The 15,360-nt window shown below is 35.6% G+C and overlaps 1 protein-coding gene across 1 annotated transcript; it reads left to right on the top strand.

The window, feature by feature from the left end:
- The first annotated feature begins 351 nt into the window (after positions 1-351).
- On the top strand, positions 352-4,019 carry LOC126582078 (thioredoxin-like protein CITRX, chloroplastic). Its single transcript, XM_050246073.1, has 4 exons — positions 352-664; positions 996-1,118; positions 3,064-3,144; positions 3,498-4,019. The coding sequence occupies exons 1-4, from the start codon at positions 428-430 to the stop codon at positions 3,612-3,614; spliced, it is 558 nt and encodes a 185-aa protein (XP_050102030.1). The 5' UTR covers positions 352-427; the 3' UTR covers positions 3,615-4,019.
- The last annotated feature ends 11,341 nt before the right edge of the window (positions 4,020-15,360 follow it).

Here is a 15,360-nt window from a genome sequence, read left to right as displayed (position 1 = left end):
ATTATGTTCCAATAACTCATAATATATATGTCATTCTATTTTATAGTTTATGATGAAATTATATATATATATATATATATATATATATTATTTATACGACATATAATAGATTTATATATATTATTTATACGACATATAATAGATTAAAATAAATCCACCTAATTCGTCTAGGCGCCCGCCTAGATCCTGCTTAGCCGTCTAGACGCTAAATCCTAACCCACCGCCTGACTAGCATCTAGCGTATTTTAGAACTTTGATTATAGGTGACTACTATTTTCTTTTTGCATGGGCTTGGTTAACTTCATAGTCCTCCAGCAACTCCAACCCAAGTCAGCCCAGAAACTGTATTTAAGACACAATACTTTTTTGCCTGTCCGCTAGAGTTCAGATAGTGTAGAAGGGATTACTCTTTGAGCTCTGTAGAAAGATGGCTCTCTTCCAAACACAAACAACACCTCCTATCCACAGCCATGGGGTTAGCTTCAAAACCCACAGCCACTCTCCCATGGCCTTACCATTTCATCCCCCACCGCCTTCCCTCCCTCTTTCTCTCTCCTCCATTAGAACCCACCAACAAGACTCACTCTTTTCTCCACCAACAGTGAAAAGAAAGTTTCTTTGCAGACCCCCTCATGGTAAACATGTTAGAGAAGATTATCTTGTGGTAAGTTCTTCCTGCAAATTCTTTTTTACTTTAGCATTTTGTTTACCCATTACAACTTCATGAGTCTTTCTTCCTTAAAAGTTGTAATGGTTTGATGGGTTGGTTTGCATTTCCAAATTATTTATCTGTTAGGTATGAAAAATGCAGTAAAATGAAGAATTAGGACATTTAACTTTACTTCTGTTTGGGAAATGGGAAAGCATGGAAATTTTCTTTTCATTTGGCTTTGTTTGAAAACCAACTTGGGATTTGGAGTTTCATTTGTATTTTCCTTTTTGTTACGTCATGAATTATTAATTTGAGCTTATTTAAATTTTGTTTGAGAGGGCAGAAGAAGGTGTCGGCCGAGGAGGTCCAGGAACTGGTAAAAGGAGACAGAAATGTACCCATTATTGTTGATTTCTTTGCAACATGGTGTGGACCCTGTATATTGATGGCTCAAGAACTTGAAATGGTATGCTCTATCATATGCATACCAGTTTTATTTATTCTGCTTTCTATTCATATCTGGCGTTTTTGTTTAAAGCTTTAATGGTTTATATGTCGTAATATTACTACTTTGATATGGATTTCAAACTGTTTGTTGGAGAAATTAAAGTTCACGCAACTGAAATATGAAGCTTTCTAGACCTTCCTAACTAATCTTATATGTGTCTTGTGGTGATTGAAACCATTTTACACGAAATATGCGTGTATACTCTGCAAACATATCTGCATCTTTATCTAGCATGAAATATAATAAAAGGACCCACCATTTTGTAAAACCTCATGGCTGTTTGATATTTGATCGTATGAATTTAACTTTAGAAATACACTTCTTTAATTAGGTGGTAAATGGAGAAAATTCCATTGTCCTACATGTTTAATTGGATGACAATACCTTCAAAGGAGTGTACTTTTCACGGTTATGGGATGGGATCTATAGTTTTATTCTAGTGTTGTTAGCTTCTTTTCCTGTTGAATGCTATGTTTGCGATGAATAAGTGTGAACTACAACTACAAGTTTATTTCCTAGATAGCAGTTTCAATAAAGGAGGCGGTCTTCATGCGGTTTTTATCTTACAAACTGTTTGTTCATAGTGAAGTCTATGCACTATGATTGCTACCTTAAGATTGTAATTTAATGTACCATTACCCTAGTTGATGTTGTGAAGTTGACAAAGGATTGGAGTATTTCTGATGTTGTTGTGTTCACAGTACAAGAACATATTTACTTGATAAGAGATGTTAGTCAAATAGAAAGAATAACATGGTTCTCTTTTTCTCTTAAGTATTGTCTATGAAATTTCATGAAATGAACTAGAGGCATTAGCTTTATTTCATCACATGTTATGTGAATCCTGCAGTGCGGAATTTAAGCATGACACTTATTTCACCAAAAATTTGATAAGCGTGTGTCCTTATTGAATCTCAGGTTCAAATCTATGCAAGCCAAGAGTAAAGTGGATAACTAAATCGACATACATAATTTTGAACAGTTTAATATAGTAAGCCCAATATTTCAGTTTTTTTTTATAAGGAAAACTAATGAAAAGGGCTTGAAAACTTTGAGTTTTAACGATAAGGACAAAATAAAGGGTAAGGTGAATAGTACCAGGATTGACTTTTTAGTGTAAAAATATGGTTTTTTGTTAAAGTGAACAGTACCACGAGTTTTTCGTTAAAGTTCCCTTTTTTATAAGATTTGGAAATCCAGGTAACTAAATACTGTATGCAGTGATGATGTCTTTGTAGTTCACTTCATTCTAGAACTCGTGTGAGCAAATAACTGATCTTATGAGCTATAGACGATGGGCTGATGAGTCAAACTTCTAGCAGATAGCCAGAGGAAACTATGATTATCTACCTTAGTATCTGAACGAAGCCAAATAAGAATATTCATATGTGCATAATTCTTTTGAAATTGAATGTAGCTATACCGCAGTGGCGGGAAGTAATCAGGCTTATGCACGGGTTTGAATTTCACCGATTCCTCTCTCCCTCCCCCTAACAACTAACAATTTAATCACTACTTCCTATCATTCTCACATTTATTTGCTTCTGGAATACAAACACGGTAAAGTGTCAATGCCACTTGATTATCATGGACCTAATCTGTTTTTTTAATTAATCAGCCATTGGAAACCAAAATGCTTTCAGAACTGAAGTCGCTTTATTATTTTGTGGACCTTGTGATTTGCGATTCAAACATTTTTGGTTGATGTAGAGTAATCCACTTTGGATCTAAATTTGTTAATTTTATTTTCTCTAAGATCTCGTGTTCACCTAAGTTGCATTTTTGACGTGGGTCGTAAAAGTTTCATACAGCAAGTATACATAATATAAGTACCTGACTGGTACTGATTTCGAATGTTTGCAAACATATGAGTAATGTTAAAAACTTTTAAATTTCACAACAGCTTGCTGTGGAGTACGAGAGCAATGTAAGAATTGTAAAGGTTGACACGGATGATGAGTATGAATTTGCACGGGACATGCAGGTAATTGCCTTATGAGCCTTACAGATTTATGTGTCTGTACCTAGATTTGTTCTATAGTTTTACTCTCTCTATTCTCTCATCTTCTTTGGTGCTCTGAAGTCTGAAACCCTTATGAGCCTTACAGATTTATGTGTCTGTACCTAGATTTGTTCATAGAAAAATAGTTCTACATTATACGAGATTTTTCTCTAGTCTCGATGATAAATATTGTGGATACACTGGGTGGATTTTTCTTATATCTCTGTTGAAGGTCTATGTGTGTTTGTTTCGCTATTGTTTTGGAGTTTAAGTGATGTCTGAACGTAGTGGAAAAATAATTGGCAAACGAATACTTACTGAACTCGTTGGATCAGGTACGAGGATTGCCGACATTGTTATTTATAAGTCCAGATTCAAGTAAAGAAGCCATCCGGACTGAAGGGCTCATCCCATTACAGATGATGCGGGATATCATTGATAACGAAATGTGAAGTAGCCCGTGGCTTATTTCTGCATAAATATGGGGAGCATGGGTTTGGTGATGGTACAAACATTACCAGTACTGTTCGAGGTCTGTTATGTTCTGATTTACCAACTGAAATTTTGCCGTGGAGCGAACAATTTAGTAGCCATAAGATAGCGAGTAGATCTGATTGTTTTAGGCATGTATAAATGTAAGGATGCACGTCCATCACACATCCTTGCACGGCTAGAGGTGCAAGGATGTTTTGTGATGGTACGAGAATTACCGTTGTTATTACTGTTTTGTGATGGTACCCTAAAGAGATTTTACTCCTTTCCGTTAAGCTGCAAGTTCATGGTAGATCATCAAACCAGTTGTTTGTAATTGTTGTTAAAGTTCTGAAGTGGATTTGGTTAATTATTGCCTTGCTGAATATCTCTAAGTTTTGTTAAATAGGTAGTGGAGGCAGATGGCAGAGATCATGTGGGCCAAGGAAGGAAGTGTGATATCCTGGCTTTTCACTAGTCGGCTGCTATCAGCACCTTCGCTACGCCATACCGTCAAGTCTAGGTACTCTGCCTCGCGGCGGCACGAAAACTCACATGTAAATGGGATGTCAAGGTTACTTGTGATTAGAAATCTAGGATGCGAAGGTGATGGTAAACAAATCAAATGCTATATAAGAAGGGTAAAACACAAGACGGTGCATGATAGATATGAAACCATTGACGTGGTGTTTGATTGCATTCAAGTTATTTGTTGGATATTTTGGTGCATTAGAGGCCTCCTAAAACTTAAATTACTTGTAATTAAAAAGAAGTTGGCGTGTAGATTCCAGTGTATATTGTTCCGTCACATTTTCAGAAAACTAATTTTATTGTTGATGCCTTGGCTTCTATTAGACATTCTTCTAATTTGTGGGACTTCGCTAGTTCTTCTTTCCCTGGGACCTTTTCCTTGTAACTTTTCTTTTCGTCTAAAACAAAAACAAAACAAAAAAAACGGTGTATTTTGAAACGTTATTTTTCTATTACTTTTCTTGAACTACCTACAGTTCACACCAGACATTACACCATGAAGTTCTAACTTCTAAATCGTATCAGTGTTTATTTTTTTATTTTTTGTTTTGCCATTTGATCTTGTGTTAAATTTGTGATGTAGACGTGAGACTTGTTAATAGATGGATGAAGTAACTAGAATTTCAAAATAAAGCCCAAACATACAATTAGGCCTAGACAAAAAATACAAAAAACAAAACAAGACAAAGCAGTCTGCACCCAACCACCATGGACCAAAATCCACCACCATGCACCACCATCCCAGCAAATACCAAAGATCTAGCCAACCGAAGCCCTATAAGTGGTGGAAAAGAAAGCTCCAACAGTCATCCATCAAGCACCAAATGGATCTGAGCCACAGATTGAATGAAACCACAGGGAAAGAGAACCCATTAGTAACAATACCAATAAAGGCATACACATGGAAGGTGGTGGTGTGTCCATCGAAACCGGAGATGTACCCACCTTCCGAGAGGTTTGCTATAAGTCGTGTGAAGAAAAATGGTCTTCAAATACAAAATTGTGAGAGATCGAGAAAGGACAAAGCTAGGTGGGGTGGAAAGGATGGTGAATGAAGATAAATAAGGAGGTGGAAGCGAAATAGAGATTGGTTGAAGAAGGGATCGGAACTTGGAGAGAAGAACGAGGTAGATTGGGTCGAAACGTCTAGTACAAAACGCAAGCCAACGAGTACACATAAAATAAAAGAAGAAAAGGAGAAACAGGTGACGGCCACCGACCCTGGACACAGCCAGAGATGGCCATGGAAGAGGGAGAAAGAAGTACATCAAGTTTTTTTCGTCCCAGAGGCATACCTAAAGTGTAAATTTTGGGACAGTCTCATACATTCGTTAATTAAACTGTTAAGTCTCCCGTTAACTATGACGTGGCGCCCACGTGGACAATGACTAGGCAGCACGTGGATTTATTTTTTTATTTTTTTATTTTTAGAGAATGGGTTTCAGTGAACAAAAAATTCAAAATTCAAAATTCGTGACCCCCCATCTCCCCTAGAAAAGGTGAAAAGTGAAAAGTGAAACCACTTTTCACTCCCCCAGAAAATCGCGACCCATCTCTGTCTAAAACACTACCAACGGGCCATCACTTGACCTCGCCATCGCTCTACCTCACACGCCGTCATACATTGCACACACATTTCTAGGAAAGATGTCGTGAAGCCATCGTTGGCGATAGGGTGGAAAAAAGGAGGATCGAAGTGGGTGAAACACCACTTTATTGTAAGTAACCTACCTTTTTCGAAGTGTAGATAATATGGGTTTAAGTTTTTTGATTTTTCAATTTTGAATTTTAGGGATTAGGGATCTGTGAGTTCCAATCCTATTTTTTTTCTATGGTTTATGGAATTGTGTTTTGTAGTGGGTTGTGCATGTGGTTTTGTTTTCAATTGTGGTCCCTATGGTTTTGTTTTCACCTTTTTTTTCTATGGTTTCAGGAAAAAAGGTGGAATTGTATTCATGGTCCCCATGGTTTTGTTTTCACCTTTTTTCCTCATGGTCCTACTAGTGTTTTCACCTTTTTCCCCATGTGCCTCCAGGATTTTATGTTGTTTTCACCTTTCTCCTTGACTTTGCAGGCATGCCCGAATTATTTAGCCTTAAAATTAACCATGGTGGGAAGTGGTCTGAAAGTGCATATACGGGAGGGTTTGAGGCTTGGTTTGTGTTGGAAATGTGCCCTAAAGCCAATCATGTGATGATACTTTACGGACATTTCACATGTTAAACTAATCTAGTTTTACATATAAAGGGCAAAGATTATTGTTTGAGCCGTCTCATATAAATGTTATATGCTTAAACGATAAAGTCCAAGGAATATGTGATTGGGAGAATGTAATCTAATGAAGTTAGATTCAAGAGACCATTCTTTCGTAGACACATCCTAAACGTTCCTGATCATAGGATTGCCAATTGGGCGTTGACAGTCCGTTAAGATCAGTACGTACTATGTCTTCTCTCAGGGAAAGTGATTAGTCTCAAGTCATTGGTGTGTGTGACATCAAGACAAGTACGGTAGGTGGTCAATAGAGAATGAGTTCACTGAACGCGATTAACGAAGAGTTCTCATATTTCATGTCACATGAGAACTCATGTTTGGGATAATGCAAATTAGTCCTTTGACCTGAGGCATCATAGTTGTCTTGTGGTTAAGACCTTGATCTTTGATTATGTCAAAGTCACTCCATCAGGAGGGTGTCCACGGCATCGTTGGAGTCAAGCCGCTTAGCTATGGAGACAAGTGAATGCGCAACAAGAGATCTCTAACCTTCAAACCGTTTGAGGGAGAATACTCTCTGATATGATTTGAATCTCTGGCCAGAGTATGAATGAGATTAGGGAATGCGTTCCGAATCACATTCAAGTTAATCATATAAGCACAAGACACACATTGGATAGTAGACATGAGAAAATAAACTATCAAACCAAACAATGTGGTCAAGAGTATTAGATTAGAGAAAGACCGTATTGCATTTGTAATCTCAAACTGAATAGGTTCTCCACCTCTTCTGATTAGCTTGGGTAACCATGATATGCTGCTAGGTGTCACTCATGGTTGTGGAAGCCCTAAACGTGTGTAATCACTAAAGGGAGAATTGAAAATAGTTTCAATTCACAATCGATGTAAAATGGTTTTAATCGCCCACTACCTCGCTAAAAGGAACCTAATGGATCGCACACCATAAAAGGTAGAGATTGAAGATTAAACGGAGATGAGTAAGAATGATTAAATGGTTTAATCATTTATTTATGGCAAGGATTAATTAATATGTTAATTAATCAAACGAATAAGTTCGTTATATGACTACGGGATAGTTTTGGACCTTAAGGCCCAATGGGCTTCGAACGTCAAGCCCATTAACTTAAGTTGTATGACAATTTAATGAATAAAGATTCATTAAGGCCCAAAAGCCCAAAATTCCCTAAATGGCCGGCCATAGTGTGATGAATTAGGGTTTTGGTTATTTAGGTCACTTAAAGAAGTGACTATATAAAGGACTTTATAGCCAAATATTCATTAAGGATTAAAAGGGTTTATTTTGGGGAAAATTGGTGAGAATTGTCTCTCCATTTTCTCTCTAAAGAGGCCAACACCTTGGAGGGTACATCTAGCAATCCTACTACTCCAAGGTCACTCATTTCTTCTACAATCTAACCTTGGTGAAGAGACTTAGAGGTTCTCAATTTTGGGAACTTGGAGAACCTATTCTTCCATCCAAATCCATGGATCTAAGAAGCAAGGAATGAAGGCCCTATCTCTTTGGGTGATTAGCCTTTGCTTATGCAAAGAGGAATCTACAAAGGTATTAATTTCAACTCACTTTGTTTTGAGTTGATTATTGGTTCACCAATCTACTAGGCTTTGAATTTCATGGTCATGTTTTGTTTTTTAGTGCATGATAGCATGATTCCGCCTTTAATTGTTAATTGCATGCTATATGATGTTGCTTAAATGAACATGTTTTCACAAAATAATTCCTTCAAGTGGTATCAGAGCCTAGGTCTAGTAGTTGGTGAATCCTTTTGGGTTTTGTAGTTCATAAGTTTGTGATTTAAAAGTTGTAATTGTTACAAGCTTTATTCTTGCTTCTTTGAATGTAAATTTTGTTGGAAAATTTGCCATCTCAAATGTTGTAGATGTTTTTCATATGAGCATGAATATTGGAGCTAAAATTTGGTGCCATGCTTTTGGGAAAATTCGGCCAAAACCAAAGGGTGGATTTTTGGGTTCTTGTTTGACTTGTTAAAAGTGTTTTAATGTGTTCTTTGGAACCCCTAAGTACCCTAGTTTGGTTAGATGTTATTTCCCTTAAGTAAGAATGGTTTTGGAATGTTTTTGGGTGAAAAAGGTTCATGGAAAAATTTGGGTTTTTCATGGATGTTCTTCATTGTTCTTGATGTTCTTGCCAAGAACAAAAAGGTTTGGTGTTTTGATTCAAAGTTTTGAATTATTTCATAAAGTTTATGTGATATGTTTTTAAATGATTTATCATGTATTTAAAGTGTTAGATATTTGTATAAATGATGATTGAAATAATTGTGATTGAATTATTTCAAAAACTTATCTTACATACACTTGCATGTTTTTGACAAAACTCACAAATCAACACACACACCAACCTTATCCCTCCCCAAAACCGGCCACTCCCTCAAAGGGAGTACTTTTGGGGCTTTTATGCAATTACATAAAGTTTTGATACTTTTGTGTATTTGCACTTTGGCCCAAAAGTTTACGTTTTTACGTTTAGGTCCAAAAATGCTAAAGGACAAATTGTTTTGTTCCTTTAATGAAGTTTTTGCATTATTAAAAGTTTGGGTTCTAGTTGTATTTACATGAAGTAGTGACTTTTGTGTATTGTACAAAGTGACCCCAAAAGTTTTTGTTATTGCAATATGGCCCAAAAGTTGAGGTTAATTGCATGATGGCCCAAATAGGATGAGAACAAAATTGTTTTGTCTCTTTAAATGAGAATTGGATTTTCATTTTGTTTAGCTCCATTTAAATCAATTTTATGGATACAAAAACCAAATGAAAATGTTGCATTCAATTTAATTAGTTAAAGTGTTAATTAATTAAAGGGTGATTATGAACCTAAGCCTAATATAATTGAGCTATGTGAAAGGCGTTTCAAATTTGTTTGAACCATGGGAATGTGTAGATTAAATTTTGGTTGTAATTTGATTTGATCAAATGTTGTAAAAGGGCTTAAGCTCTTCTTTACTTTAAAGTAATTTGTGATATGCAAATGTTGTAATGAGCATAAACTCACCTTTACTTTGAAGTACTTCTTTCTTGCTTTATTTGATATGCATGAAAATGAAGTAGTTGGGTCCAACGCCCCTAAGACAACACGCCTTAATGTGATTAAACGCGTAACTAAAATCAATCACCATTCCTAGACCGAGATTCAACACAAGGCTCGTGTTGAATCTAAACAAAGGTTCATAATCATCCTTAGGCCCTAAGGCAACTATATATAGTCCATCAAATGAATGCAAAGTTTATGTTAGTAGTATCATATACTCTTGCTTTAAAAATCGTTTTAAAAGCATAGTGGGACTATTATGTACAACTAAAACAATGAGATGGACCAATAGTTGTAATAGGACCAAAATTGTTTTAATAGAGATTAAAATGTATGTTTATATGTGATGAGACCTAAAACCCTCAACCAAACCAATATTAAGTTGATAAGCGGAGAGTGCTTAGAACACTCTTTCGTGGCCTTCCACCGTGGTGGGATCCAATCGTTTATGACTTGTACACCGGCTTCACCCTATCATGGGGGAGTACACAGTGCATGCTTATACTCATGAGGAATCCATACACATATGATGAGGTGAGTGTAGGCAACGAGGATGGCCAATATCATATCATTGTGAGGCTATTCTTGAACCCCTTCATGAACTAAGCATGGTGGGAATAACTTAACTAAGTGCAATGCAACCAATATCATATCATTGTGAGGTTACATTCTCTAGAGGCCAAATAAGATGGGTACTTGCACTAGTTGCAAATGAGTAAGCGTACTCTCTCATTATTATTAATGCTAGCCAATATCATATCATTGTGAGGTGGGCTTGGTAATAGTGAGCCTCCCATAACCTACTAGGAGTTTCATCCAAAACTCTCGAATTCCAATGAGGGATATGGAATTTGCCAAAAAATAGTGGGTGGTGCTATTTTGATTTAAAGACCCGAATCAAATGGCTTAAAATCAATCAATCTATATTCGTTATGTATTTGTTTACCAATATATTTGCAAACGCTATCCAACACTTGACAAAACCGAATGTTTTAGTTTCCGGACTTAGGTACCACAATCCCAAAGAATGTCTTAAAAGGATTGCATATGTATCTAAGTAGTCTCATCCTCAAAATCCTTCTATTGGTAATGTATCATTGAAAGAACATGTTAGATAAGTCTATCATGAAGAGGACAACACAAACAACCAATGCTTAATCCTTTGTTAAATGAACAAAGGAACTTACGAAGATTAGCATAATGACAAGGACACTTTTAGTGTTATTATTTCTTCACTTACAAATCGTTGTATGAAGAAATAATAGTTGCTTTGAACAACCCTTAGTCAATGCAAACACTAGTGCTTGTTTCTTTGTTAAATGAACAAAGAACTTGAGAAGAAAGCACAAAGGCATGGACACTTTATGTACCATAATTCTTCACTTACAATTTGTTGTGTGAAGAAATGAGAGTTGCCTTGTACAACTCTTGAAAGTTTGTAATTATGTTTAGAACATAATGGTTGGTTGACAAAAATAGTCCATTAACATGGACTTATGATGATTTTGAATCATTGAATGTTGAAGTGATAAACCACTTAACGAGACGGAAACTAGGCAAGGACTTCACCTTTGTGTCCCTATCCTAATGGTTCACTAAGTTTATTGTAAACTATGTAGTGAACAATAAACCACATGCTCTCCAAAATTGTTTGATGTGTATAACACAATTGAAAAAAAGGTTTCAAGAGAGATAGTGGGAGTTTAGGGACCATGACTAATGTAGTCAAAGGTGAAAGTCAGATAAAGAAGATAAATAACTCCAAGGGAACAAACTTTCTTTATGAAATGATGGATATTGGAAGGGGTATTTGCAAGAAATGTCTTGCAAGTGTCAAGGACACACCTTTCGAAGGTGTTGTAAATTGTTCTTGAATAGTTCAAAACAGTTGGTTCTTCTACTTGAATGCATGATTCCGTATTAGTGACTATGTTTTACAATCGTTGTAAAAGTGTGACTAATAAGAAGTAGAAGATTTATGAGAGAAGAGAAAGTACTTCACATTCGAAACGTGAATCAAATGTAGATCTCTGTGAAAGCAGATGGTACTTACTTCCTCATATGAACTACCAAAGAAATTGGAAAAACATAGATTGTCTTTATATTCCAATTTTAAGGAACTAAATTCCGTCACTATGTGAAATGGATAAATGTTTTGTTTGACAAAACAATGTTCTTTATTAATCAATGATTGGATTATGGTAATCTAATTAATTATCTCTATAGTAGAGATAATACGGTAGTGTTAACTGTTTAGAAAATAATGATGCTTAAAACCCAAAAGGTTGCAAGGTAGTGACTAATCCCAACTAAAGTTGTGATACCTTTAAAACATAAATTACGAGTTGGTCATAGATGGACGCTTTGGATCGTTAGATCCGGATCCAATACCTTCTTGTTAAAATTGTATAAAGGCGAAATGTTCGAATCTTTATTCTTTTGGAAAGAAGAAAGAATCACAAAGTTGTTGAGGTTAATTCACTTAAATGTTAGTGGCACTTGTCCACAAACATAATATTACTCATGTTGAATAACATTCACCGAAGATCACTCTCGGTTGGACTATAGTTTATTTTGAATAAACACAAGTCCGAATACTTTGCAAAATGTTTCAAAGAATTCAAGTAACGTAAGTTGATGAGTAAGACATCTAAAGTATTTACCTCCTTAGATTTGATCCAAGGAAAGGTAACACTTTAGATAAGTTTCCTTGAAAGATATCAAGGAAATAAGCATCATAAGATAATGTATTTCTCCATTAGGAGAAGAACGAACTCGAATAAGATTTAGTTCGTTAGATATTATCTATTACCCATATATAGGATATATACTTCTAAAACAATATGATTGTCAATGAGAAGATCTTCCAATATTTTCATGACTCCATAAGATGTAGTTGGAAAGAAAGACAAATCTTAAGCATGTTAAAGATTTGGGGTTGTGTGCTAACAAGCAATATTTGTTTAATAACAATCTTGTGGGATATCCTTAAATTAACTTTTGGATATCGCTTCTATAAACCAACTAACAAATGTTGTTTTGTTGGGTAGTTCATTGTAATTCTACAATGTGATTTGCCTAAAAGCAAATGAACGAGAGATAGAACTCAAAGAATGGATTCTTTGAGAGACAAGATAGTAATCAACAAATATAACAACCTAGTTCCTATACCACAAGCTCCAAAGTAGTCGATAAGAATGAAAATCCTTATGACTACATTGAGTGCATATACGATATATACTCAAGAAAATGGTAAAGTACCATTTGACTCGAAATAATGAAACCTTCAAAGCTAATTGGTAGCTTAAGGTGACTACAATCAAAGAGAATGGTTGACTTTAAAGGAACCATTTTTGACGTAGTCTTAGTTTCAATTAATTCGAAGATTGCTAGCTACAACTAAATGGTGATTCAATGTTTTGACATAATATGGGTTTCCGAAACCATTATTAAGATAGTCTTGATAATATATGTCTAAAACTATAAATCACAAGACATGTAAGTTGTAGAGATCCATCCATCATGGATCTTAGCAAGTTAGTGGGAGCTATTTGCATTTTATGAGAAAAGGATCAAATTGTTTGATTTCTCATAAAGATGTAAATGAATCTTTTGTTTACTAGTTTTACAAAAGATTAGTGGGAGTTAATCATGTTCCTAAAAATTTAAATATATATGATATATTAATTTTGGAAATGAAAAGAATACTTCTTCGTTAAAGTTATGATTTTAATACATTATATGAAGATAGAATGTATATGGGAGATATAGTCTATATACATGGGATGGAAATCTATAATGATATATTTCATGATATAATTGGATTATATCAATCCCTAATAATAGACAATGGATGCTAGGAAGTTTCTCATATGATGATAAACTTCAATAAGAAGGATGACTCTAGTAAGACTAGCAAGTTGCCCTTCTCAAAGGGAACGTACCCTTTTACTCCCATAGAAATAATGCGTAAATAGAATCCTTTATGCATACGCAGAAAGGTGATTTATGTATTTCATATTGTATGAAAAACATTGATATGAGTTGTACCTAGAACGGTACAAGACGATATCAGTGCAAGCCCAAGATCAGAACCATGGCAACTGTCAAGTGAGTCCTTAAGTATTTAAGAAATACTAAAGGATAGATTCCTCAAAGAATGAGGAAGAATTAGAGTAACGTAATGGAAGCGTAAATGTATTAGATTATGAATCTAATCCATCATTGGATGTTTCTTCATTATGAATGAAGAGATAAACAAATATCTCTTTATTATGACTAAAGAGATATTTGGATGGAAACATTAAAGTAATGACTTTAGTGTGTTCCATTATGAATGCAAGATATATTGCCATATAGAAGTTTACAACAATGTTGTTTGGATGGGAAAGTTCATTTATGAACTCTCTATTCGGTTCCAACCAGAAAGTGTATGACACTAATGGGGCGATAGCTCAAGCCTGGGAATCAAGGTCTCATCAAGATCTGAACACAAATGAGAGACTGAACCACATGATTGAGAATCATGTATAATGGTGACGTCGTTATTCTCAAGGTTGCTTCTATGGATAACACTTATAGATATCCACTGTCTAGGCCTACTATTCAGCCATTTATGAAATGACTACAGAAGAGGTATCATCAAGATGACCAAGCTGATTGGCTCTAGTGCAAGTGGGAGATTGTTGGAAATGTGCCCTAAAGCCAATCATGTGATGATACTTTACGGACATTTCACATGTTAAACTAATCTAGTTTTACATATAAAGGGCAAAGATTATTGTTTGAGCCGTCTCATATAAATGTTATATGCTTAAACGATAAAGTCCAAGGAATATGTGATTGGGAGAATGTAATCTAATGAAGTTAGATTCAAGAGACCATTCTTTCGTAGACACATCCTAAACGTTCCTGATCATAGGATTGCCAATTGGGCGTTGACAGTCCGTTAAGATTAGTACGTACTATGTCTTCTTTCAGGGAGAGTGATTAGTCTCGAGTCATTGGTGTGTGTGACATCAAGACAAGTACGGTATGTGGTCAATAGAGAATGAGTTCACTGAACGCGATTAACGAAGAGTTCTCATATTCCATGTCACATGAGAACTCATGTTTGGGATAATGCAAATTAGTCCTTTGACCTGAGGCATCATAGTTGTCTTGTGGTTAAGACCTTGATCTTTGATTATGTCAAAGTCACTCCATCAGGAGGGTGTCCACGGCATCGTTGGGGTCAAGCCGCTTAGCTATGGAGACAAGTGAATGCGCAACAAGGGATCTCTAACCTTCAAACCGTTTGAGGGAGAATACTCTCTGATATGATTTGAATCTCTGGCCAGAGTATGAATGAGATTAGGGAATGCGTTCCGAATCACATTCAAGTTAATCATATAAGCACAAGACACACATTGGATAGTAGACATGAGAAAATAAACTATCAAACCAAACAATGTGGTCAAGAGTATTAGATTAGAGAAAGACCGTATTGCATTTGTAATCTCAAACTGAATAGGTTCTCCACCTCTTCTGATTAGCTTGGGTAACCATGATATGCTGCTAGGTGTCACTCATGGTTTGTGGAAGCCCTAAACGTGTGTAATCACTAAAGGGAGAATTGAAAATAGTTTCAATTCACAATCGATGTAAAATGGTTTTAATCGCCCACTACCTCGCTAAAAGGAACCTAATGGATCGCACACCATAAAAGGTAGAGATTGAAGATTAAACGGAGATGAGTAAGAATGATTAAATGGTTTAATCATTTATTTATGGCAAGGATTAATTAATATGTTAATTAATCAAACGAATAAGTTCGTTATATGACTACGGGATAGTTTTGGACCTTAAGGCCCAATGGGCTTCGAACGTCAAGCCCATTAACTTAAGTTGTATGA

The sequence above is a fragment of the Malus sylvestris genome, chromosome 2 (genome assembly GCF_916048215.2).
Source record: "Malus sylvestris chromosome 2, drMalSylv7.2, whole genome shotgun sequence".
Lineage (NCBI taxonomy): Eukaryota > Viridiplantae > Streptophyta > Magnoliopsida > Rosales > Rosaceae > Malus > Malus sylvestris.
Note: the sequence above shows the minus strand (reverse complement) of the source record. Positions and strands in the feature narration are given on the sequence as shown.